Raw genomic sequence first — 24,052 nt, forward strand, 5'->3', positions numbered from 1 at the left:
TATGTAGAAAACATTTATAATAGTGCAATTAAGAATAACATAAAACTGAAAGAACCCAAATGCCCACCAATAAAAGAATAAGTAAATAAATTGTGGTATATTCATACAATGGAATTCTTTTCCAAACAATGGAAAAGCCTGATGTATCGCTGCAACCATATGAATGAAAAAATATTACATCAAGCTAAGGCATCTAGATGCAAATATGTATACACTCTATGAATTCCATGTTTATGAAGTCTTGAAGAAGATAAACTAACGTACTGTTAAACCAAGCAGAGGTTATCTTGAGGGTCATAATGACTTGGAAGGGGGTAAATGAAAGGGTATTGGCTACTTTGGATATCTTGATGTAGGTGGTAGTTACATGGATGTGTTTATTCTGGGAAAATCCACTATAATAAATCGTTAGCATTTATATGCTTTTGGTTCTCATGGCTTACTTTAAATGCAAAAGTTGACCCCACATAAAAAATATAAGGAAATCACCATCATATATTCAAAAATATATGAGTATTAACATTTCTGAACTTGAATTCACTGAAAGAAAATTCCATGTTAATGGAATCACCAAACCTTTCAGTTTATTACGTCTGTGCATTAGGCGGGCAGTGATCGGTATTAAAAATATTATATTGGATGGGTGCGGTGGCTCACGCCTGTAATCCCAGCACTTTAGGGAGGCCAAGGTGGACAAATCACGAGGTCAGGAGATCAAGATCATCCTGGCCAACATGGTGAAAGCCCATCTGAACTAAAATTCAAAAAATTAGCCAGGCATGGTGGCACGTGCCTGTAGTCCCAGCTATTCGGGAGGCTGAGTCAGGAGAATTACTTGAACCCGGGAGGCAGAGGTTGCAGTGAGCCGAGATTGTGCCACTGCACTTCAGCCTGGTGACAGAGCAAGACTCTGTCTCAAAAAAAAATTTATATGTATATGTGTATATATATATATATATATATATTTTTTTAGGAATATGTGTTGTACAAAGAGAACCTGTGTGAAGTAATTAATTTTGTTTGTTTTGTTACTTGTTAGTCAGGCCACTGTAGTTTGTTTGTTTGTTTGTTTTTGCAGAGTCTCGCTCTATCGCCCAGGCTGGCATGCAGTGGCATGATCTCGTTTGGACTCCGTAGATGTTCAAGAATACATACTTCTTCAACGTATTAGGTTGTTGCAAAAAGAAGTCGGTGTTTGCCATTGAAAGTAATGGCAAAAGCAGCAGTTCCTTTTGCACCAACCTAATACTGTGTTATATAATATATATAGATTGATTTCAACCCATATATACCCTGAAATCATGTCCACAGTTGAAAAAACATCTTCACTGTAATCCAACAAACTTCAAAGAGAGAGTGAGGTATAACAGGCCACTCAATAGATGGTGGGCAGTTTACAATGATAGCTTTCTTAGCTAATAAATTGTGTGTGTTACTTGTGTGTGTATGGGCAGGTGCTGTGGGCACTATGTTGTAACGTAGTATTAAATGAGCATTTAATCTGAACATTAGATATGTCAATACATTAATTCCTCTGAAACTGTATCCCTAAGGTTCTAAAATATAAGGGATTAAATAGAAACACTTAGCAAAGTAAACTCAAGAAATTCACATCCAGTAATCACGAGTCAATCCTATTTGAAATAATTAGGGGAAATACCACTGAGGATTTCGTAATTGACCCATAATGCAACTCAGATGGCAGAGTAGAATTAGAGATTTTTGCAAAGAAGACTTAGTTTGCTAAAAGGGACAGGAGAAGCAATAAACTCACTATCCAATTTTATTTCTTTACCTGTTGCACCATGGAAAAAGATAAGAGATGTGTAAACACGATAGAAATATGTACTTAAGGGTATAAAAGGAAGGAGTCAATATTTTTGAGTTACAAATTCAGCCAAAGTAATACATAATAGGATGAAGATACAGACCAAAACTAAAACAAAAGAAACAAATAAAAGCCGTGTACGTGCACACACACATACACACACATCAAAAGCAAAACAAAAAGATGACGTTCGTATGCACAGTATAGACAATAGAGGACAACACATTTGTAAGCATACTTAAAGAATTAAAAGTAGATCGCATTATAAAACACAAATTAAGAGAAAAATAGAAAAAATAATAGCTCCATGCTCATTCATATTATTGTTTTTTTATAAACCGTCATTCATGCTATCTTTATTTGGAGTATGATTGGTAAAATTTTGCATATATGAAATATAAAGAAAGGATCTAAGATTAAAAGGCAATGAAGGATAAAGTCAATCTCTCTCCAATGGCTCTAAACCTTTTCCCCATCGGATTAAAATTTTACAATGGTAAATGTGCCTACGCTAGTTTTCAAGATCTCAATTCTTGTGAGGAGGAGAAAGGATTCTGAGGGTTCATTGTAGATATGTAGAAAAAGGTGGAGTGAAGAACTTGCCAAGTGGTTATACAGAACTCTACTATTTCCAGGATCACTTAAGAGGAGTGTAATAAATAAGGGATGCGCACATTTTCTCCCCATTTAGAGAGCATTTGAAAATGGAGTAGGAAGTTAGCTTGCTTTTTAGCAGTCAGGGAAAACACACAGGGGTCGGTGAGGGCTTGAACCAAAGTCACTATTTAAAAGTCGTTTTCTACAGGGAGTTTAAGGCATTTTCAAAAATGTCTAAGTCCACAGCTTTCTCAGTGAGAGAAAATACTTTTTTCCCCTTTCTTGAGAGAGCCACTTCTTGGTTAATAGAAAGGCTATAACTTATAAGCTTTGTTCATTAGACACTAAAGCCCCAATTTGATTAAAGTTCTAATTTAATTCTAAACTACTCTGTAGATATGACTGGGATTTCAAGGAGTGAAATAAAGTGACTACTCTTTATACTCTCTGGCTTGCTGGAAATTTCACAATCTTATCCTTAAAAATTATTGAAATTCTGGTAGTCAACTGCTCCTTCTTTGTACAACAGAATGCAGAAAGTTTTTGATAAGTATTTGATGGTGTCAAAAGTCTGCGTTTGAACCAGTGCAAGAATATAGTTGCCATAACAGAGAAAGAGGAACGCATAAAAACAATACTGTAGAGATAAAAACCTATCAAAACTACCCCCAGAAGCATGGATACCCTGCTGGTGTCCACTGGTTCATTGCATACTAACTTGTTCCTCAGCTATCTAATAATCTATGGATTTGGTAAATCATCACTAATGATTTATAAATTAATATGCTATTTATGGGCAAAATGTGTCTCAAAAAGTTTCATCTTTAGTCATTAGAGAGCTGAAACCCGCTATTGACATTATTTCCAATATCTTCTTTCAAATTCCCATCAGTTTTATTTTAAACTTACTAAGTTGCTATATTTCCATCATATATTCAATTCACATCTTCCTGTTTTTATAAAATTGCACTGCTCCTCTTATCATCTTTTCAATTATAAATTCTCTTATTTTGCATTCCCCAATTGACAGTAATTTACTGCTCATAGCTTCTACCCTTCTACTTGCAGAAAGCTCAAGAATTATTTATTCTGCCCCACCAGTAAATCTAAATTTGTCAAATCATCTTTCTCTCTTATAGCTTGAAAAGGCAAGTCTGTTTACTTCAATCGATGCCTGCAAAAACAGCAGCTCATGGAAACCAGTTAAAAGCAAATTCCCAAGTAACCTAGTCTTGGCAGTATTCCATTACCTTTGATTATAAAAGGGCAAAATTAATGGGCAATTCATGAGGGTATGTGACAGAGAGGTGATAGGAAGTCACTACTACTCAAATGGTAGAAGTCAAGAAGTTGTTTATAGCAGATGCTATTTCAGCCTTTTCTTCCATCATATGTGAAAACAGCCTGACTTTTGTGACCAATTGAAATGGGCTTTTCCTTCCAGACCACTTTGTCACATCTCTTATGTTTAGAAAATTAATCTTTAATGAATGCTAACCAAGTTTCTAATTATAATATCTTTATATTTAATGTTTGTGTATCAGATGAAAGGCAAACATTTTGGGGCCAGTCACAAAGGACATGAATAATTTCCTTAGAAGCTTATCTAATTAATTTTATTGCTCTATAATATCTTTAAAATTTGAACTGCTATCATTTCATTAATTTAGAAACAAGTGAATCTTCAGTATTTAAATATGACACTTGTGTTGAAAATTATAAGTTGTAATTTCAATCGTGTCTGTTCATATAATATTGATAAAGGTAAGATATTTTGGTGGTGTTTGGGGAAATGGAACAATAGGTTTTGTTTGTTTTATTGTTTTTCTCTGTGTTTTAGCAGTTTCAAGAAATACCCAGTAGATTTCTGAGGCATTCATACACCTGCGGTAAACATTCATCTACTTAGGGCTAAACAAAATGAAACATAATTTGTCTTTCAATCTACTTTTTGCTAATTTTTTAAAAATAAATCTGATCCAGAAATAGTTCAATGGCTTGCCAGTGATCACATAATATATATCTGGCTCATTACCATATAAAACAATACTTGTCCTGACATGGCCCCAAATTTCTCTCCTAATATCACCATTGGCCTTATCTCGGGATAGTCCCACCATTAGAACTCCTGATTATTTGGTGATGGAATGGTCTCTGGGCCTTTTTACATCCCATTTACTCTATCTGAAACAGTTGTCCACCCTTCTTTCTTCCTTCCTTCCTTCCTTCCTTCCTTTCTTTGTTTTTTGGTTTGTTTTTGAGACGGAGTCTTGCTCTGTTGCCAGGCTGGAGTGCAGTGGCGCTATCTCGGCTTACTGCAACCTCCACCTCCCGGGTTCAAGCAATTCTCCTGCCTCAGCCTCCTGAATAGCTGGGACTACAGGTGCGTGCCACCATGCCCAGCTAATTTTTGTATTTTTAGTAGAGACGGGGTTTTACTATGTTGGCCAGGATGGTCTCGATCTCTTGACCCTGTGAACTCCCCACCTAGGCCTCTCAAAGTGCTGGGATTACAGGTGTGAGCCACTGTGCCTGGCCTCCACCTTTCTATACCTAAAGTAAACTACTTTTACTAATTTTAAAAGGCAAAAGATAATTCCCTATTTTAAATCTTTCTGTAACTGTAGAAAAGTGCTACTTCTTTCTATATTCTTCCACAACACTGTAAAAATGAATAACTTATAGGATAAATGACGATATAGATAAACCACTATAATGTGATATTTCTCAAATACTATGAATTACTTGGTTATAGGAGATTTGTCTTAACTGGACATACACATATAACTATGTATTAAATAACTGAATAGAAGAATAATAAGATAATGAATGAATGACTAAAGGCATTTATCAAAATTCTCAGGAGAGAGTTTTGGGGTGCTTAACCTTCTTGAGCTTATATTTATGATATTTTGAAGAATGAATTCAAATAATTATGCACAACCACATTAATGTCACATATCTCTGTTCTCGAGGACAAAAGGGTATTTGTGATAGTATTATTTTAGTTAGTCATGAATGTCCCAGCTTTTGGAAAAAGACAATTTAATGGATTGAATGGCGACCCTCAAAAAAGATATGTCCAGTTCCAAACCCCAGAAACCTGTCATGATCACATGTGGAAAAGGGTCTACATAGACGTAATTAAGGATCTTGAGATGAGATTATTCTAGATCACGTAGGTAGGCCTTAAATCCATTGACAAGTGTCCTTATTATACATAGAAGAGAAGATACAAGAAGAAGAGGAGAAAGCCATGTGAAGATGGAGGCAGAAACTAGATTTATGCCATCACAAAGCAAGAAATATTGGAGATACTAGAAGATGAAATGGGCAAAGAAAGATGCTTCACTGGAGGCTTCTCAGGGCATGTGGCACCATTGAGACCTTGATTTTGGACTTCTGACCTCCAAGTGTGAGAGTGTGAAGGAATAAATTGCTATGTCTTTAGGGCATAAAGCTTGTGGTAATTTGTTATGGCAACCCTAGGAAACTAATATAAACAAGTTTACAAAAAAGAAAAGAAAAAGTCATAATTTTTTTGTAATGTGTTTTAAACTTAATTGAAGAGACAAGAAAATCTCACATTTACTGGATAGATAGAATATTTACTACACAGATTAATAACTCTAAACGACTCCTGTGAAGTTTTAAAAAAATGAGAGACAGAGAGAGAGAAGGAAGGAAGGCAGATGATAATTGCTGCTGATACTAACAAAAGCCTTCTGGAAAAGGTGGGGCTTGTAAGGGACCTTGAAAGAAGGATGATCTAAGAAAACTAGAAGGACTTGCCTCTCACAAATTAGGCACAAGCATGGCCAGTATGGACAGAAGTGCTGCGAAAATACAAACTCTGGAAAATGGCCCTAGAAAAGGAGTAGGAGGTGAACATAAAAGGCAAAAGCAGGTCTATCACTGAAGCTAGAAACCCACGCTCATTGTAGCATCCTTGCAAATACTGAAGAAAATCATTCCCCCTCGCCCCAGCAAGATTGATAAGTCAACGCCAACAAGGTCCCAATATGTTCTCTAAATGGAATGCTTCCTAGTCCACCTACCTCAACTCCAACTGTGAATGTTCAAGGTCCATCTTCTTTAAACCCTCCAACCTAGTTAAGCTCTCTCTGTGATGTGCAGCACTAAAACTCTTTGCTTGTCTTCATATCTCTCAATCTAGCATGTAATTCAACACTCTTTGATTATTTTCTGCTACTGTACTATAAGTTCTGAGAGAACAGAGTCCTTATCTCTCTGCTTTTTCTTATATTCAAGGCACATAGAAGAGTACTTATACATCACTATACATATTAAATAATCAAAATTAGGGCAGAGATAAAGCTATCAAGAAAATGAATGAATTAATAAAAATAATATATTATTTAAGGTTTTGGGTTAGATTACATTAATTAGTTTGAATGTTTTGAGATATTCATTGATCATTCACCGGATCACTGTGGTCCTAGATCACTATGGGGGAGATATAGAGGGCTCAAGAATCAACGAGTTACAATTTAAACCACATAATTTTGATATGAATATTGTATGGTAGTACAAACTCAAAAGCTGTTTTATGGTAAATTTGATACTGGACAAAAAAATTAACAGCTGGAGACATTTATCTGAAAGTGACAGGAGGGGTGGGAAGGGCACGGACAAAAGCAAGACCAAGGAACATACTGATAGGCTGTAATAATTAATATATCAAGGAAAAATTTTATGATTATATGACTTTAGATGAATGTGATATGTTTTCTCTCATTCTGTTGGTGTCTTTTTACTTTTTTGATAGTTTCCTTTAAAACACAAATATTTTTAATTTTGATGAAGCACAATATATTTATTTTTTATTTCTTATTATTTTATTTTAGTGTCAAATCTCAACATGTAAGATGTCAAATCCTACAGCATAAAGATTTTTTTTTCAAAAATAAATCACTGTTGACTTCCTACTTCCTGATTATAAAATCAGTTAAATTCCTTAAAGAAAAGTTGGAACGTAGAGAAATATATTTGTATACAAACATACACCCAAAAGTATGTAATATTTGTAACAAATATTTGTAACTTTTTAGTGGCTCTTCCAGGGCTTACAGTATACATTTTACTTGGAAGAATATGCTTCAGATGTATATCATCTTAATTCAAATGAGATATAAAAATGCTATTCCTATATAATTCTATTGCCTTCCCCTCCTATTTTGTGATATCACTGATGTACATCTTATACATATACAGTATAAACCCTAAAATTGTATTGCTATAATTATTACTTTATATAATATTGTGTTTTAAAAAGAATTTTAGAGGACTGAAAGTATACATTCATAGCTTTTGTTTTAGTAATCTTTTTATTCGTCATTTATGTTTTCATTTGTTCCTGTCAATTTGAGTTACAACCTAAATTCATTTTCTTAGCCGAGTACACTTTCATACCCACTTGCCTCCTTTTTGCTATGATTGGCAAATATATTACATTTTGATATGTTACAAGCTCAGCAATACTATTATATACTATAATATAAATAGATACACAGAGTTTTATGCAATTATATTTAAAATAAGAAAGGAGGAGTAATGTGGTTTTATATAGTCTTTTATAAGGGCATAATTATCTTTACCGTTTTCCTTTCTCTCTATTTTTTTCATTTGGATTTGAATTATTGTCTAGGATCCTTTGTTTTCAACTGAAGAATTTCTTATCCCTTGTAAGCATAGTGGAGATTCTAAGATTTTGCTTATCTGGTGATGATTCTATTTTACCTTCATTTATGAAAAATAGTTGTGATGGATATAGGATTCTTGGCTGACAGTTATGTTTCATTGAACACTTTGAATATGTTATCTTCCTGTTTTCTCACTTCCTTTATTTCAGATGAGAAGTTAGCTGCCATTTTTATTGGGGTTCCCTGGTGATCAGTTTTTGTTTGTTTGTTTGTTTACCTCCTGCTGGTCTCAAAATGTTCCTGTTTTTGGCTTTTATCATTTTAAATATGATATGTCTGCGAGTCTCTTTGTGATTATCCTACTTAGAGTTTGTTAGGGATGTTTTAGGATATACAGGCTAGTGTTTCTCAATAAATTTGGGAAGTTTACAGGAATTGTTTGTTCATTTTTTTTCTCCATTCTCTGTCTCCTTTTCTTCTCTCAATTCCTATTATGCATATATGACACTTAATGGTGTCCTATATTTCACTGAGGCTCTGCTCATTTTTATTTTTTTTTAAATGCTGTTCTTTGGTTAGCAAAATCTCTGCTGATCTTCACGTTCACTAATTCTTTGTTCTGCCAATTTAAATCTACTTTTGAGTCTCTCTAGTGAATTTTAAAATTTTGGTTACGGTAATTTCCTACTGCAGAATTTCCATTTGCTTCCTTTCTAATAATTTCTGCCTTTTTAGTGATATCCTCTACTTGATGTTATGTTGTTATGGTATCTTCATTTACATATTTAATTATGCCTTCTTTTAATATATGTTAATGGCTACTTTGAACTCCGTTAAATCTGGCATATGGTCACTCTCACATATGATTTCTTTTGCCTGATTTTTCTCTCACCTATGGGTCATAATTTATTGTTTGTTTATTTTCATGTCTTGTAACTTTTTTTGGAAACTAGATAGTTTCAATAATACAGTGTAGCAATTCTAGTTACCAATGTTCCCCTGGAGTTTGCAATTACTATTTACTCACTTGTTTGTGACTTGCTGAATTGTTTTAGTAAAACCTTTTTCCCCCAGTGGTGTAAAGTATGTGATCTTTCTTCTCCAGAGGAATAGTGTTGGATATTTACATAAACACCTGGAAATACAGTGGTTTTGGCAGGACTCTCTTTGATTGTCTCTGTCTCTGACCTCATCCAGCTATTAAGGTTGTTTAATTGCCAGCCAAGTGTTCAATTGTTTTCAAAAGTGTCCTAGGTCATAATTTGTTCCACGGTAAGATCCATTCAAATTTGGGCTCTGGTGAAGAAATGATTCCCTAGATAAATGTTTGAGATTTGTTATTTTTCCTAGAAGGCTAATTTCAACTGACTCTATCTGCATTCTCTCTCGCAACTAGCCTATCTCTCCAGTGAATCTACCAGATCTACCAACACTCTCTCTCTCATTTGTCTGTCATAGCAACCTTTAGTGTTTTGAGTTTACCCTTAGGCTTGAACTTCACATTCCTTTGTATATGAAGGAACTTTCTGCTTCATGACCTGCTTTTCTCTTTCACTCCCAAGCAAAATATTTGAGCCATGGCTTTGAAACTCTTTTCTTTAGGAGTGAAGTGCTTTGTGGAGAGAAGGAGGCAGTGACCTCAGTCTTTTTGTCTCACCTGCTGTATCCCTTAGGACTTTTTCCATAGACTATAATTATTTTTAAAAAACTTTCACCAGTTTTCTGGAGACTGGGTTTGTAGAGTTCCTCAGGCTATCATGTAATAAGTCTTAAAAAACAACAACAAGAAAATAAACAAACAAAATTGAACCATGTGTTAAAAAGACTTTCTGGAAGAGATGTGATTTATGCTAAATGTTGAGGGATAACTAGAGAAATTCTAACCACCTGGAAATAGCTTTTCAGTGCAGAGTAAACAGTTTAGGTTTTATTTTGTTTAATTTTTCTAAAGAAATAGATACAATATGAAAAGGAAACATCTAGAAATATCTACAACACAACTAAATAAGAACAAATTAATTTAGTACACTTGCGTAATTGTTAAATAAATGTAAAAAATAGTTGAATTTGTACATCATGATATTATTTACAGCTATAAAAAGTGGGTTCCAAATTTAGTTCCGAGTTTCTCACAGAACTATAAAGAATCACAAACTAAAGAAGAAAATACTAATTATTTACAAAGAGTTCTTTGACCATTATACTAAAACATTAGTTGCTTGTAGAGATGCTGGGACACATGAATTAAGATAATTGAAAAAACATTCTATGTCATTCATGATTTTCCAACAGTGTTAAGTAATAGCTCCCTAGTCCCACATTGTTCCTAAAAAAATATTAGTTGGTATTTTGCACTGGGCCCCAGGAATAGATAAATACCACTTTGTCCTATATGCGACATATGAGAAAAGCTACTTTAATGTTGAAAATTGCCTCCAATAAGAAGCTGATGGAGTTTGTTCATCCTTTATGCCTGAGTTTTGCCACCTGTCGGTCATCTAGGTCTAAGAGATATTTGCAATTTATTGCAACTATGAGGCCAAATTAAAAAGAAAAGAGAAAACTAAGAATGGACTTTGACAATTTTTTAACCAAAAGAGTGGGAAGAAAATGTGTATATGCATGTTTGCTTGTAGTGTGTAGATATGAGTGTGTGTGTGTGTGTGTGTGCATGCATGTAACATTAAAGATAAGGAAAGCAAAGAATAATATCATACATAGTTGACTTGGCCTAATCAACCATTGTCAGTGTATCTGAATCCATAAGATTAGCAATTTTTTCACTTCAGAAGGAGCAAAATAATGTTTAAGGAATATGGTAGCTTTTACTTATACTTTCAGTTTTCTAAGACTGTGCCCCTATTATTCACTGTCTAATCTGTACATGCAGTTTATTAAGCCTGTGCTAATCGCTATTTATTAATTGAATACTTAGTGAGATTAAAGTAACAATATCTAGTAGAAGTTTCTTTAATTATTTACATGCACAAAAATTGGTCTAGGATGTAGAACGGAAAGAATGAGTGTTACAGAGTTAAAAGGAATAACCAGCAATTCTTGGAATTGCAACAGAGAATTACAAGAGGAAATTAATCAATTAACAGGACTTCAGTGGGGTGAAATAGGACCATGAGCAAAATTCTGGAAGTTAAATTGCACAGTTTCATAGGGAGGGTTGCAGATTATGAGTGCAATTCTGAAACTATTATTGATGGTACAACCCCTTAGACATTTGGTATTTCATATTTGGGCCAAAGCCCAACAAATATTGATCAAACTTCAGGTAAGTATTTGTACCAAATTTATAAACATTCTTGAGGAGATAGTAATAATTAGTAACCTTCATACACACACATACACACAGGCACAAACACACACGTATATGTATTTTTTTGGACTTCATCAGTGTTATGCTATGAAAGTGGCTTATGTCTGGAAGAGCAAAATCACATTTTGAAGTCAATGCTTAACTTAGTAATCTTGGTAAAATTATATAATATTTTAAGTGTCAGGTTTACATCTTACATATGGGGATCCCGTTAGCTACTTCATAGAGTTTTTGTGCAGATTGAATGAAATATGATTATGCGAAATATTTTGCATCATGAATAGTAAACATTCAATATATATGGTGCTGTTGATGTGGAAAATTGCAAAAGGCAAAGGCTAGAATACCTTTGAATGTGTGTCCAATACTGTATGAGACACTTTTAATTTTTTCTCACATAACATTTGTAATAATTCTATAACCAAAGTTCCTGTGTTTCAGTTTTTTCAGGAAACAAATTGAGTTTAAATTATTTGCTCAGAGTCACACAAGTAGTAGAAGGGAAAGCTGAGGCTCCAAATGCTCATGGTTAACACAAAACACTATGCTCCTTTTTACTCTCCAAGAACTGCTACTTAGCTAATGGTCAGACTGGGAAATGGAAGTAAATATTTAAATATATAACCATACCTTACTTAAATTGTAAACTTTGTAGAGTTTTGTTGAATAGATAAAGGATAAAATATGAGTTCGTTGTCTTAGAGTCATATGTTAAACTTCTATTTAGATTCTTCCTTCTATCAAAACTAGGAAAGTGCATGTTTCCTTCCTGAATGAAGAATAAACAAGTTCATTTTATATATATACACACAAATATATATAGATATCTCCAGTGAGACATTTCAGGCCATCACCTTGATTTTTGGGAAGTGAAGTCAAGTTCCCTTAATTCCTCGGGATAGTATTCAGCCACTTGTAGTTAACCAAATTAGAATATTGGAGAGTTGTCATGGCACTCAACTACATTCAAATCTTGTAGCAGAGCCAGCAGGGCAAACCAACTGTAAATCTGTAGCATAGCTATAGCTATTTGGTGTATGCTTTAGGAGTACTTTTGTCTTTAAGCAAAAAAACGAGTATTTTAGAGCTCCAAATGTAATCAACTGTCAAAAAGAGGAGTTTGATATATCAAATGCAAGTCTGTTTGTCAATATTCAAAGCCAAACATTTTTCTCCTCTCAACTTGCTTATAAATATTCAGTGCCACAGAAACACAAGTAAATAATTGGCCATCTCCAATGCATTCTGTATAATTTATAACAGATCAAAAGATTATTACATGGTACAAAGTCAAACTATATTTCATTTATTGCAAGTGAAAATCGTAACATGGCCCAAGTCAGCAATGTATTAATGGACTAGATCTCCTTCTATGTGTGTGTGTGTATATATAATTTTAAAAAATAAGGATTTGGGGATTAAGGATTTTATATTGAGTTCTCTGCTATTGGAATTGACCTGGAAAGATTAGAAGATTATTGTTCATTTACATTGACAAAAATCTTCATGAAAATGACAATATTAAAATGACTTGGGATCATCTTATCCAAAAATATTCCAGGGTCAATTTTAATGAAAAATGCAATTCATAAAATATATGATACTTCATCTTTAATCTTATCTCTTTTATCATTGTTAAGGACCACTTCTCAACAAGTGATTTGGTTCTGGCCTTTTGCTAGGTTTTAAGTGTTCATCTCTATTATACAGCCAGTCAAGCAAGTAATAGCTTAAAATGGGTTATGTTCTACTCAAGAAAAAAAGAGATACATTTTTGTTGTATACAACACTTTTCTTTTAAAGAATGTATTTTATCAGTAAAATAAAGCTTGCTTTATCAAAGAAACCTCTTTTAATTTATTCAGATATGGTCTTTATCAAGCTAAACTCCAGCAAATGGTGTTTGAAATAACAATTTATGCTTTTTTTAAAGCAGTCAAGCACTTGCTATTTTTCTTACTTGGTCAGACTCTATAATCACCATGTTGAAAACATCCTAATTAAGGGAAGTTGGAAACAGACCCACATGCTTTCAAGAGAAAGTTGAGTTGCACGTTAAAATGAAATACCCTCAATGCTGATGTTATTTTTTCCTTCCCATAGGGAACCACAGTCAGATATCACGAGTACCTGTTGCTATTAAAGTGCTGGATGTCAATGACAACGCCCCTGAATTCGCATCCGAATATGAGGCATTTTTATGTGAAAATGGAAAACCCGGCCAAGTAAATATCTCCATGTTGTTAATGCTGAATATGTTTGTATACAACTGTCTCATATTTGATTAACCTGCATTATATTGTGCATTTGCATCATTTATGATCTGCAAAGTCTCAGGCAAGAAACACATCCAAATGGGAACAGAGAGGGAATTTTTTTTCTCCATCAGATGTTATTTCTCTTCCTACTTATGACCAAATTGGCTCCTAAAGTGGAACAACCTGCTGTGCCACGAACCCAGAGCCAAATCACTGTCTTAAAATATCTTGGGATCTAGATGATAGCAGGAGATGTCTTAGAGTGATGGGGACTGAATTTTTACTTTCAAATGACAAGAAGCAAGGTAAAACCTCATGGAGAGGAGACATTTGTTTCATAGCAAACATATGAATAACAAATAACAGTGAAACCCAAGAAGACCAGTGGTTTATAGAAAGTTGTAGGAAGTGAATATTGAAATCTGTAAATATGTATATACATTTAGATCAGCATAAGATGAACAACACGCGTTTGAGATGTGTGTATTAGTAGAACATTTTTTTGTGCCTCATATAGCATAGATGAAAACTGAAAAAAGAAACATAAAGAAAGCGAGAGAGAGGGAGAAGGAAAGGGAGAGGGAGAGGGAACAGGAATGGGAGTGGGAGGGAGGGAGGGTGAGAGAAAAAGAGGGAGGAAGAAAGCGAGGAAAACAGTTAAACAAAATGAACAGAAACAAATATCTGCTATACTCTGAATGTCAAAATGGAAATAGCCTATGTAAAGTTCTGCAAAACCATAAATGTAACAGATTTATTTGAACAAGGTACCAAAGTACTGTATGTTTAAGAAATTTATCATTTTTCAACTTCCTAATTTATTTCTGGATGGTGACATTTTAATTTAAATAAACAGCAGCTGACAGTATGACACTGGAGTTGTTAATCCAACTATTCTTGTGCCTCATGTGGGTGTTAGGAATTATACTTAACTATTTGCTAAGCAGCTTACCTGACAAGAGTCAGATTTTTTTCCCCTAAAGAAAGGACTAGCACTGTAGCCATATGCTTTTATTATAAATGATCAATTTGTTACCCTCCTATAAAACATTGGGCATTTCCCCCTAGACTGCTCCCACGTATCTGGAGGATTAGTATTGTTTCCATCTACCAGAATAAGACACCGCCCCCCCACCACACACACGTTAAAGCTAAAATTCTAATAATAAAACTGATTAACTTTTAAACATCAAGACAAGATCTCATCAAAGCATTCAGCTTTAGTAGTCATACATGTTTATTTTTATAACATTCTAACATTAGCTTAAATGTTTCCTAATTTTATTATGTGGAATTACCCCCGTCAATCACACGTTTTGAGCATCTTCATTTGTGATCCTTTGAGAAGGGAGTGCGTATGTGTTTTTTTAATACACATATATCAATAAATACCATCTACCTAAATTGGTAGATTGAGTTGTCAGAGAGAGTTTGATCAAAATATGTCAGGTTGTTTCAAGGATATGCTTGTTGTGTGGACCAGATCATTGTTGAGATAATGTAGCCAAATCACAGACTGATAAGCTAGACTTTTTCAATCACATAGAGTCTGTAAAATACTTCAGAATTTAAATAAAACCCCATAGATCGTGCAAACCTTATCACATAAGTTCAAAGAGTCAATGACATTGATATTTCAAAAACTCAACATTGGCTTCACTTGTGTTATTGACAAGCATGCTTCTTGGATCTTTGGGAATTTGTAGGTTTGCCCTGTGGATTTTGACTGTTTTCAAAGTTTTAATGATTTCTCAGTCGTTCTTCTTAACTTCAGAAAAAAATGCATTGTTTTCTCATCTTTCCTATGCAAAACCAAAATAAAAAATTGATTCTTTGTTTTATGATTTTTGCAAATCACAATGAATGACTCTTTGTCTGAAGAACCACTTATGTTTTGTGTATGTGTGCTACACCATCTTATCCTCTAATGATCTGTTTAGGCATATTTATTAGAGTTCATTAGTTAAATGAAAGGATCAGATCTTTGATGCCTTAGCAACATTTTTGGACATATGGCTGACTGATGTACATGCCATTGTTGAAACAACTTTCTTTTTTTTTTTTTTTTTTTTTTTTTTTTTTTGAGACGGAGTCTCGCGCTGTGGCCCAGGCTGGAGTGCAGTGGCGCGATCTCGGCTCACTGCAAGCTCCGCCTCCCGGGTTCCCGCCATTCTCCTGCCTCAGCCTCCTGAGTAGCTGGGACTACAGGCGCCCACCACCGCGCCCGGCTAATTTTTTGTATTTTTAGTAGAGACGGGGTTTCACTGTGGTCTCGATCTCCTGACCTTGTGATCCGCCCGCCTCGGCCTCCCAAAGTGCTGGGATTACAGGCGTGAGCCACCGCGCCCGGCGAAACAACTTTCTTGAACTCTTTGAATCCTTTGTGCTAGTCAGAATTCAGGTTTTATCCCTTACATCACTTCTAAGTTACGTCTAATGCTCAATGATCTAATTTTTATATTTAACATTTATCAAAATTTGTATTTGTTATTCACACAAGTGTTTACTTATAGAAGTTCAACAAAGATATACTTTCAATCATCTCTCATAATACCACACAAATGACTGACTCACTATGGAACTAAAATATTCCTTAGCAGATGATCACATGCTCATGAAAAACAAACGTCAAAAACCGAATGAGCCATTAAATTCATAGTTTTCTCAATATTCTTAAACAATTTATGTCTGCTTTACAACAGCCTCAGAAAAACTGCAGGTGACATTCAAATGTCTTGTTTGGCTGGAAGGTGTGGATTTAAGACTAAACTCGGGGGATCAGCTTCTTGGGAGATGGTGTAGCTGGAAATTATTAGCAATAATCAAGGAAGGATAAGCCATTAACAAAAATCCAGGCTGTATAAACTGTCTGGACTGAGAGGGCCTATGTAAACAGGTTTTCGAAAGGGCTCACAAAATGAAAATGAGTATCAACATGAGCATAGAGAATTCTGTTGTGCTTTATATTTTTTCCACTGAATTGAACTCATCTAAATACAGTCAGAATGAAAAAGAAGAAGAAAAAGAGGGAGGTCGCTTTCTCCTGTCTAGGCAGTTATCTCCAGTTCATGATACATCTGAGCTAAAATAGGTCTAGATTCACTTTGAAAGTAGAATTGGAAATCATATGTGCTCCTTCCACCTTCTCATGATTCTGAAGTTAAAGGTGACCTTCCCTTGAATTTGTTCTCTCAAAAGTGTAACCACAACCTCAATAGGGAGTAATGGTTCACAGTCCATTACACAAAATCCACCTGAATCACGTTTGATTAGAATCCTTTTAAATAATCCCTCTGTTGCATAATTAAATGTTAATATATGTTATCATTGCTAATTATCTATATTTTTTGAAAAATCGGATAGTTTCAGGTAATTTGTTTTAAGTCAAAAGACTTAAGATGGTATACATCTTTCGACTCTAATTCAGTGGTGACATGATATAGTCATTTGCAGATTACTTGGCTCCCAGTTTAACAGGAAGGTTAAATAGGATATTCTCCACTTACTTCTCTCTAATGTCCAGGGCAAAAATGGGAATGTGTGTTGAGATTCCAAAATCAGAAAGCCAAATATATGTCTGACAGTTTGTGTGTCTGACAGGGTGATGGGTTTCTGTCAGTCAGTAAATACTCACTGAACACGAACTATGTTCCAGGAGTGGGCTAGGTACTGAAAATATAGCAGTATACCACACCCCCAAAATCAGCCTTTTTTTTTTTTTTTACCTTCATGGAATTTTCTCTCTGGCAAACATTTAATTAAAATTATAAATGATAGAATTGCAGAAAATGTTTCAAATCTTCTGGACAGGTGGGATGCTGAAGGGAGAAGGGGAAATGGAGCTATCTCAATGAAAAGACCTCTTAATATAGGACAAGTTTCACCAGAGACAGAAAACATCTATCAAGTACTGAAAAGGAGACAGCTGGGGATAAACCAGAGTCTTTCTGAAGAGAATGGTAATCTGGCTGGACGAGTGGAGGAACAGGTAACAAATGTGAAGAAATCAGTATCTTCCTTCAATATACTTGACAACCCCACACTCAGAACCAAACGCGAAGGAAAAATATAGAACTTCAGTGACCAATGTTGGCCAGAGGACCTTCTATAACTGTGTTCTAACTCTTACCTCCTTACTAGGATCTTCCTTGGATTTTATTTCAGATATTAACCTCTTGGTTACCATATACAGAATTAGGGTGACTTTCTGTGGATGATCTATCAGTGCAGGGACTGAATTGAATATTTTCTTCTGAGGCATGAGGCAAGGTGTTTTGTTCAGTCTCAGAAAATATTCATTGTTTGAGAGGTGACGGGCAGTTTCAGTTATTCTTCAGGAAAGAATTTCTGTAACTATAAATAAATCTAGTGGAGTATAATTTGAGCTTCGTCACTATCATACAAGTTACTGTTTGGTGTCAAGTAATTATATCTGAGTTAAAAAAGAGAAACAAACAAAAATATTTTGGTTTCTCTTCTTTAATCTCATCTTTCATTCTCTCCAACATTGCAGAAATATAAAGTTTGTTTATTATGGGGGTATCAAAGTTCAAATAAAAAGGTAGTCACTCATACTTCTGGATGATATATATCTAGCCAATGCTTAACACATAACAGATATTCACAAAATCTTAGAATCATGGTTCTAAATAATTTCGTTCAGCAATGACAGATACTTCAAAAAGTAATTTCTTAGATATTATCATGGAAACACTTGTTCCACTTATAAACACACAGTATGCATGCTAACCTCTTCAGATGAAAAATTCCTCATTTATTTATTGGACAATATTTATTACCCATCTACAAGATGCTCATTGTTGTAATACAATCTGAAGAAACAATGTGAAAGGGTCAAAAATTATTTTTTCTTAGGAATTTAGTGAAGAAGAGATTCTGTGAAAAGAATAGAATGAATAAATAAAATAATTTAAAATTTTAAAAACTGGCTTGAAATAAATATTTAAGCAACTAGACAGAGAGGAACAATGAAAACTCAGGGATCTACTTTATGTAGTATTGTCAAATAAAGTTACTTTTGAAATGAGTGTTGTTTATGGTGAAATTGGAAAAAAAGAGAAAGAGCTAGGCATGAAGGCAGTCTTCTAGCCAACAGAATAGGCATGTGCAAATATCCTGAAGGGTCATTGACCCTTCAGTGGAAGGGTCATTGAGTGGAAGATGCTTGTGACTAGCATGTAATAAGCAAAAATGAGATTGAACATAAAGAGTTTTATGCTTGAATAAAATACACACATGCACACACATGATTAAGCAGGAAGCACAGTTAGGAAGCTGTTACTGCAAAAGATAATGGTAGCCAGGTCTAAGGTGGTGGCTATGGAGATGCAAGTAATTGAGAAAGCTTATTGCTTACATAAGTGAAAAGTGTACACACAGATCTAACATATAATCAGCATTCCTTCTCTGGGAACTTGGTGTTAGCACCACATTTTATAGATATAAAAGCTGAGGCTGAAAAAGACTATGAGTTTTACTTAAGATTTACCATGAAAAGTGGCAAAAATTAATTTTAAAGTCTGCTCTTAAAAGTGCCAGAGTCCCTGAGATTTCTAGGATGTCACAATGCTCTCCAAGGAAGCAGCACTTTGAAATTCTATGTCTGTGTGACACACCTCTTATAAAATAATCATGAGAACTTGAGTCTGATCAAGAGTGAGCATTTTTTCCAAAGAAAACAATACATTCCTGTGACAAATGATGTTCTTACTCAAAAGCATTTCATCAAACCTTAAATGAAAAGAAATAAAGCTTAATAAGAGAAGTAAAGATAATTATCCCTTGATAAACACTAGCAATGAATGGGTTTGGTCCTTTTTTTGGTCTGGTTTCTGTGAGTCTTTATCTAATAAATGTGAAGCAATAAAATGAAGTTACGGTACTTTATAACATTCATGAAATAATAAATATAGGAGATTTAATTTTAGCTTTCCTGCCAGCAGGCATCTTTCATAATCTATCTGCATACACAAGAGGGAGACAGGATTGATTTTAAAACAGATGAAATTGATAGCCTCCACAAAATGCATAAAATACCATTTTCACTTTATTTTGGGTGGAGTAAGGTGATGGTAAATTAATGGAATGCATAAAACAACATTTGAAGAAACCACATGTAGCAAAACACATTTCGAGAGAGTCATTAACAAAAGTATGATTTTTGGAGCACAAGTTTGGCAGAAAAGAAAAGCAAAAGTGAATACATATATATATATATATATATATATATATATATATTTGAAGGGTCTGGACTTGAACAATCTAAACATGAATCAGCTCTTTCCTATTTACTAGTTTTGTGATGCTGAACCATAATCTCTGTTAGTTTAAGCCCTAAGATCTTCAGAATAACGAAATAGATATTGGTATATAGATACGTAAATACATACTAAATAAATACTTGTAATTTTCAGTGGTATTTATTTGAACCAGTCTTGTGGTCTAAAAAGCAAAAAAAAACACTTTATTCCTATTATATTTGTTGGGTTTTATTGTTATTGTTATACATTTATGAGATGGCTTAAAGCAACACACTATACTTGATTCCTAAATTGGTCAATATAATAGACAAATCTATTGCTCTAATATTGGAAAAACTATTCCTCTGATAATTTACAAGTACTTTATTTGTCAAGGGTGAAAGAAGGACCCATACTTCACTCCTCCCCATGTGAATCTGTGGATTAAATTTTAAAAAAATTCACTGGAATCATTATATAGAAACACATTCTATCTCAGTCTTTCAAAGACTCACTTGCAGTTCTGTAGATATTGACTGGGTCTCTTGCATGGTTACAAATTTCACGTTTTATTCTGGCCCCTAATTTAATTGAGATTGATTATCTACAGAGAAAATGGTATAAAAGATTGTTTAAAGTCTTGGGCTATTACCGACTGATATATTTTCATCATATTTTCAAACTACAGAATATTGGATAAGAATTAGGATGGGAGCCAGGTAAGAAACCTGGATACACTTGTTTCCATTTGCACATAAAAGCCATGATGATGAGCAGGTTTTTTAAAGAAAGTCAAATTGACTCTAGGTGGTAAGAGATTTTAAGCCTAGGCTTTGTGTTTGTGACGATTTATAAATTGCATACAATCTGGTACCAGAGGATCTGAGATAATATTGGGAAGACAGAGAAGCTAATGCTAACAGTGCTGTAACTATTAAGCTAGGTAGACACACACCTTCACACAGAGGCTTTTGAGAAAGTCTTCCAATCTTTTAAAGACTCAAATGGAGTTTTAGAGGATAGCATTATTCAAAGTGAGTTTTTCATAGAAACTTGTGCTGTAGCATGCCAATATATGATGTGGTTTGATTTGTGTGTGTGTGTGTGTATGTTTGCGTGTGTGTGTGTGTGTGTGTGTGTGTGTGTGTGTATTACCTAATAAAATTGGGAGACATTAAATTAGACAAAATTAAACATGATCTTCTGTTTGTTTTGTTTTACTACAAGTTTCTCTTGCATTTAGAAATATATATGAATCCCCAAGAAAATTATATGGTATTTCGAGTTTGCCAAGGATAGTTGACTATAAAATCTTTCAAATTTCCTTCAGAGAAAATTATAAAATTTGTGGAAGATGGGACCCAGTTGGAAAAATCTTGCTCTGGGAAGATAAACAATGGAACATATTTTCAATATAGGAATTACTATTTATAATCTTAAGGAGGTATCAGGAGATATTACCACAAAGTAATAGAGTAAGGGTGAAGAAGAGATAAGATTGAAAAGGGAGTTGATTCTTCTAAGCTATGTGGTAAACTGTGAATTTTATCCTACTAATGAAAATGAACTATAGATTTTTAAATCAGGGTAAGAGATGGAGTGGTTTGTATTTAATATTGATAATTTCATTAGCATACAAAATACACATCAGATATACAGAGTCCACCAAAAGAATGCAAGAGGCAGAAAAAAACTGGAAAATCCAAACTTTGTATAGATATATTCTTCTGGAATCCTAACGTTGTATTGCTTGGCTTCAATTTAGTTTCAATAAAGGTAAAGTGAATGAAAAATCCAACACTGAAAAAAATGTTGGAAGTTCTACAATGCATTTATGAAGGCAGAGTCCCAAATTCTGCCCAGAGGACTGAGGACTTCATTTAGTGTGTCAATAAGATTAGAACCTCATCTACTTCCTTCTGCCATATTTCCTGTAGGTCAGACCTGCAAGCTACATGCTGTAAATGGCCACCTAATAAATTTTAAGGCAAAGATGTTTCAGGCCAAAAACACAAACAAACAAAAATGGTGAGCTCGGAAAACATGTTGAATGGGTAGGGAATAAAAATCCTGGTAGTGACTGGAATGCCATGCAATTTATCAAAAAATCCAGACAATACATTTTGATTAGATATGAACTGTGAATATATCTGTACTACATTATACAGTTTTGAAATAATTAGGTTATTGTGTCGATGTTGATAAAATTTCTTAATTACCTATATTCCCCCCTTTCAATTAATCATCATTGTTATAACTTGATTTGTCTTGCATGCCTAATTTCTATTTTTAAGCACCATTCTTTAAGGCTCTTAATGTATTTTGTTTTGCTTTATTCAGTTACGGACATCATTGATAATTTGATAAAGGCTATAACCTCTCCCCTCCTAAATGTGCATGCGTAAATAATTTCATACTATTTCAAGTTGAGGAATGACAGCCATATAAAGCTCTTTCATGGTTGAAAACTACTTCTTTCTTTCTTTCCCATGGTGAAAACTACTCTAAGAGATAGATGTTAATATTTCAGGAAAGTTAATATGATCACTAGAAATAAAGTGGCAATAATACTAGCATTAATAGAAAGCCAAACATTATGCTGTTCCTTCTTCCTTGACCGTAACTTCCCTTCCTTTCCTTCACCCCCTATCACCTTACAATTCACATCATTATAGAGGGATTTCGAGAAAAGGGAAACTAAGTTTTACCTGAGAAAGTGACAGTGTGCTTCAACTGAAGATGCCACGCTGTTTATTATTGCTGGGTCTTTCTAGAGATAGACGTATATTTGAGAAACCTTGTAAAACATTCCAAAAGTTACAACAGAATAGGTTTTTCTCACCTTGTCCATACATAGAAAGAACTATTTCTTCTAAATGTCCACTTGGGTGTGCATTTGACTGGTCAGAATCAATCAAGAACCTTCAGGCTGCTAAAGCAAAGCCAGCAAGGATGGATGGGACACGCTTACACATACTCCAAAGTATTGAAGGTCTAAGCCCCAATTTAATAGAAATACATATATAGAAATTATAAATATCTATAAGTTTTGAAGCAGCCTGATATACTGGGGACAATGGATGCAGAGAATTTGTAACTAGGCTTATCTGGGATCAGACATTTTATACACACTCACACAGATACACACACATGTACATACACACGTATGTGTGTATATATACATATGTAATATATACTCTATATAATTTGAATATATATAATATATTGGATGTATCGCAGTGCTGATACGTTTCTTAGTCCTTCCTTCTCAAGGTATTGTGAGGATAAATGATGCCGCAAAAATGTACCTGCCATCGCTTATTTATTATTCATCAATTACTTCATTTAGCCAATAGTTATTAAATAGTTGCCATGTGCCACCTGTTATTCTAATAGCAGTGAGGGGTCAAATCTTATATATGACTACTCCTCACACATAAGATCATATTGATAGATAGTATCTACAGGAACTCACGGAAGAGGTTCTAATAGATCCTATGATACAGTTATGCTTGTTAACAGATCAGATCATGAAATATGTATTTCTTTCTGACTGACCTTTCAAAAGATCAAAATGGCAGTGATATTCTGCAACTATAAAACGTTTTTGAGTTAATGTAAAATAGTCCAAAATAAAGTTTAATATACTCTGTTAAAAACAATCTAATTTAGATTTAGAATTTTTGATAAACAATGGAAGATTTTTAAGGATCAGAATTAAACTATAAAACACAATGGTTTTCTAGTTTCATGTCTTAGAATGTTTATTTAATTTCAACTTTGTAGTCTCAAGAAATAGAACAGAGTCTGCTCCTATCAAAATCCAAGCATGGTTCTCGAATTCATTTCCTTATTCTCACATCCCAGGTACACTTTGTTTTCTCTAATAAAGTCATATATTTTGCTTTCGGCTTTCCTTAACATTGAAAATATTTCAACAATAAATTATGAAACATTAGATTTTTCAGTTGCATACTAACTTCACTGGTAGAAGGGAAAATATTTAAGCTTAACGTTAGATGCATATTTCTAAGTATTTATGACTGCTCCAGAAATTTTTATATTATTCCCATGAAATGAAATTACTTGAAAAATCAGCTGAGGTCATGGTAGCTCAC

General features: G+C 34.1%; 1 protein-coding gene across 3 annotated transcripts in view; it reads left to right on the forward strand.

The window, feature by feature from the left end:
• Positions 1-24,052, forward strand: part of CDH8 (cadherin 8) — a 410,980-nt gene that overhangs the window by 298,822 nt on the left and 88,106 nt on the right. For all 3 annotated transcript variants that reach the window (XM_031658175.1, XM_031658177.1, XM_031658176.1), the window contains exon 9: positions 13,520-13,641. In XM_031658175.1, coding sequence (XP_031514035.1) covers positions 13,520-13,641 — 122 coding nt within the window. The remainder of the gene's footprint in view (positions 1-13,519; positions 13,642-24,052) is intronic.

This window comes from Papio anubis, chromosome 18 (genome assembly GCF_008728515.1).
Source record: "Papio anubis isolate 15944 chromosome 18, Panubis1.0, whole genome shotgun sequence".
NCBI lineage: Eukaryota > Metazoa > Chordata > Mammalia > Primates > Cercopithecidae > Papio > Papio anubis.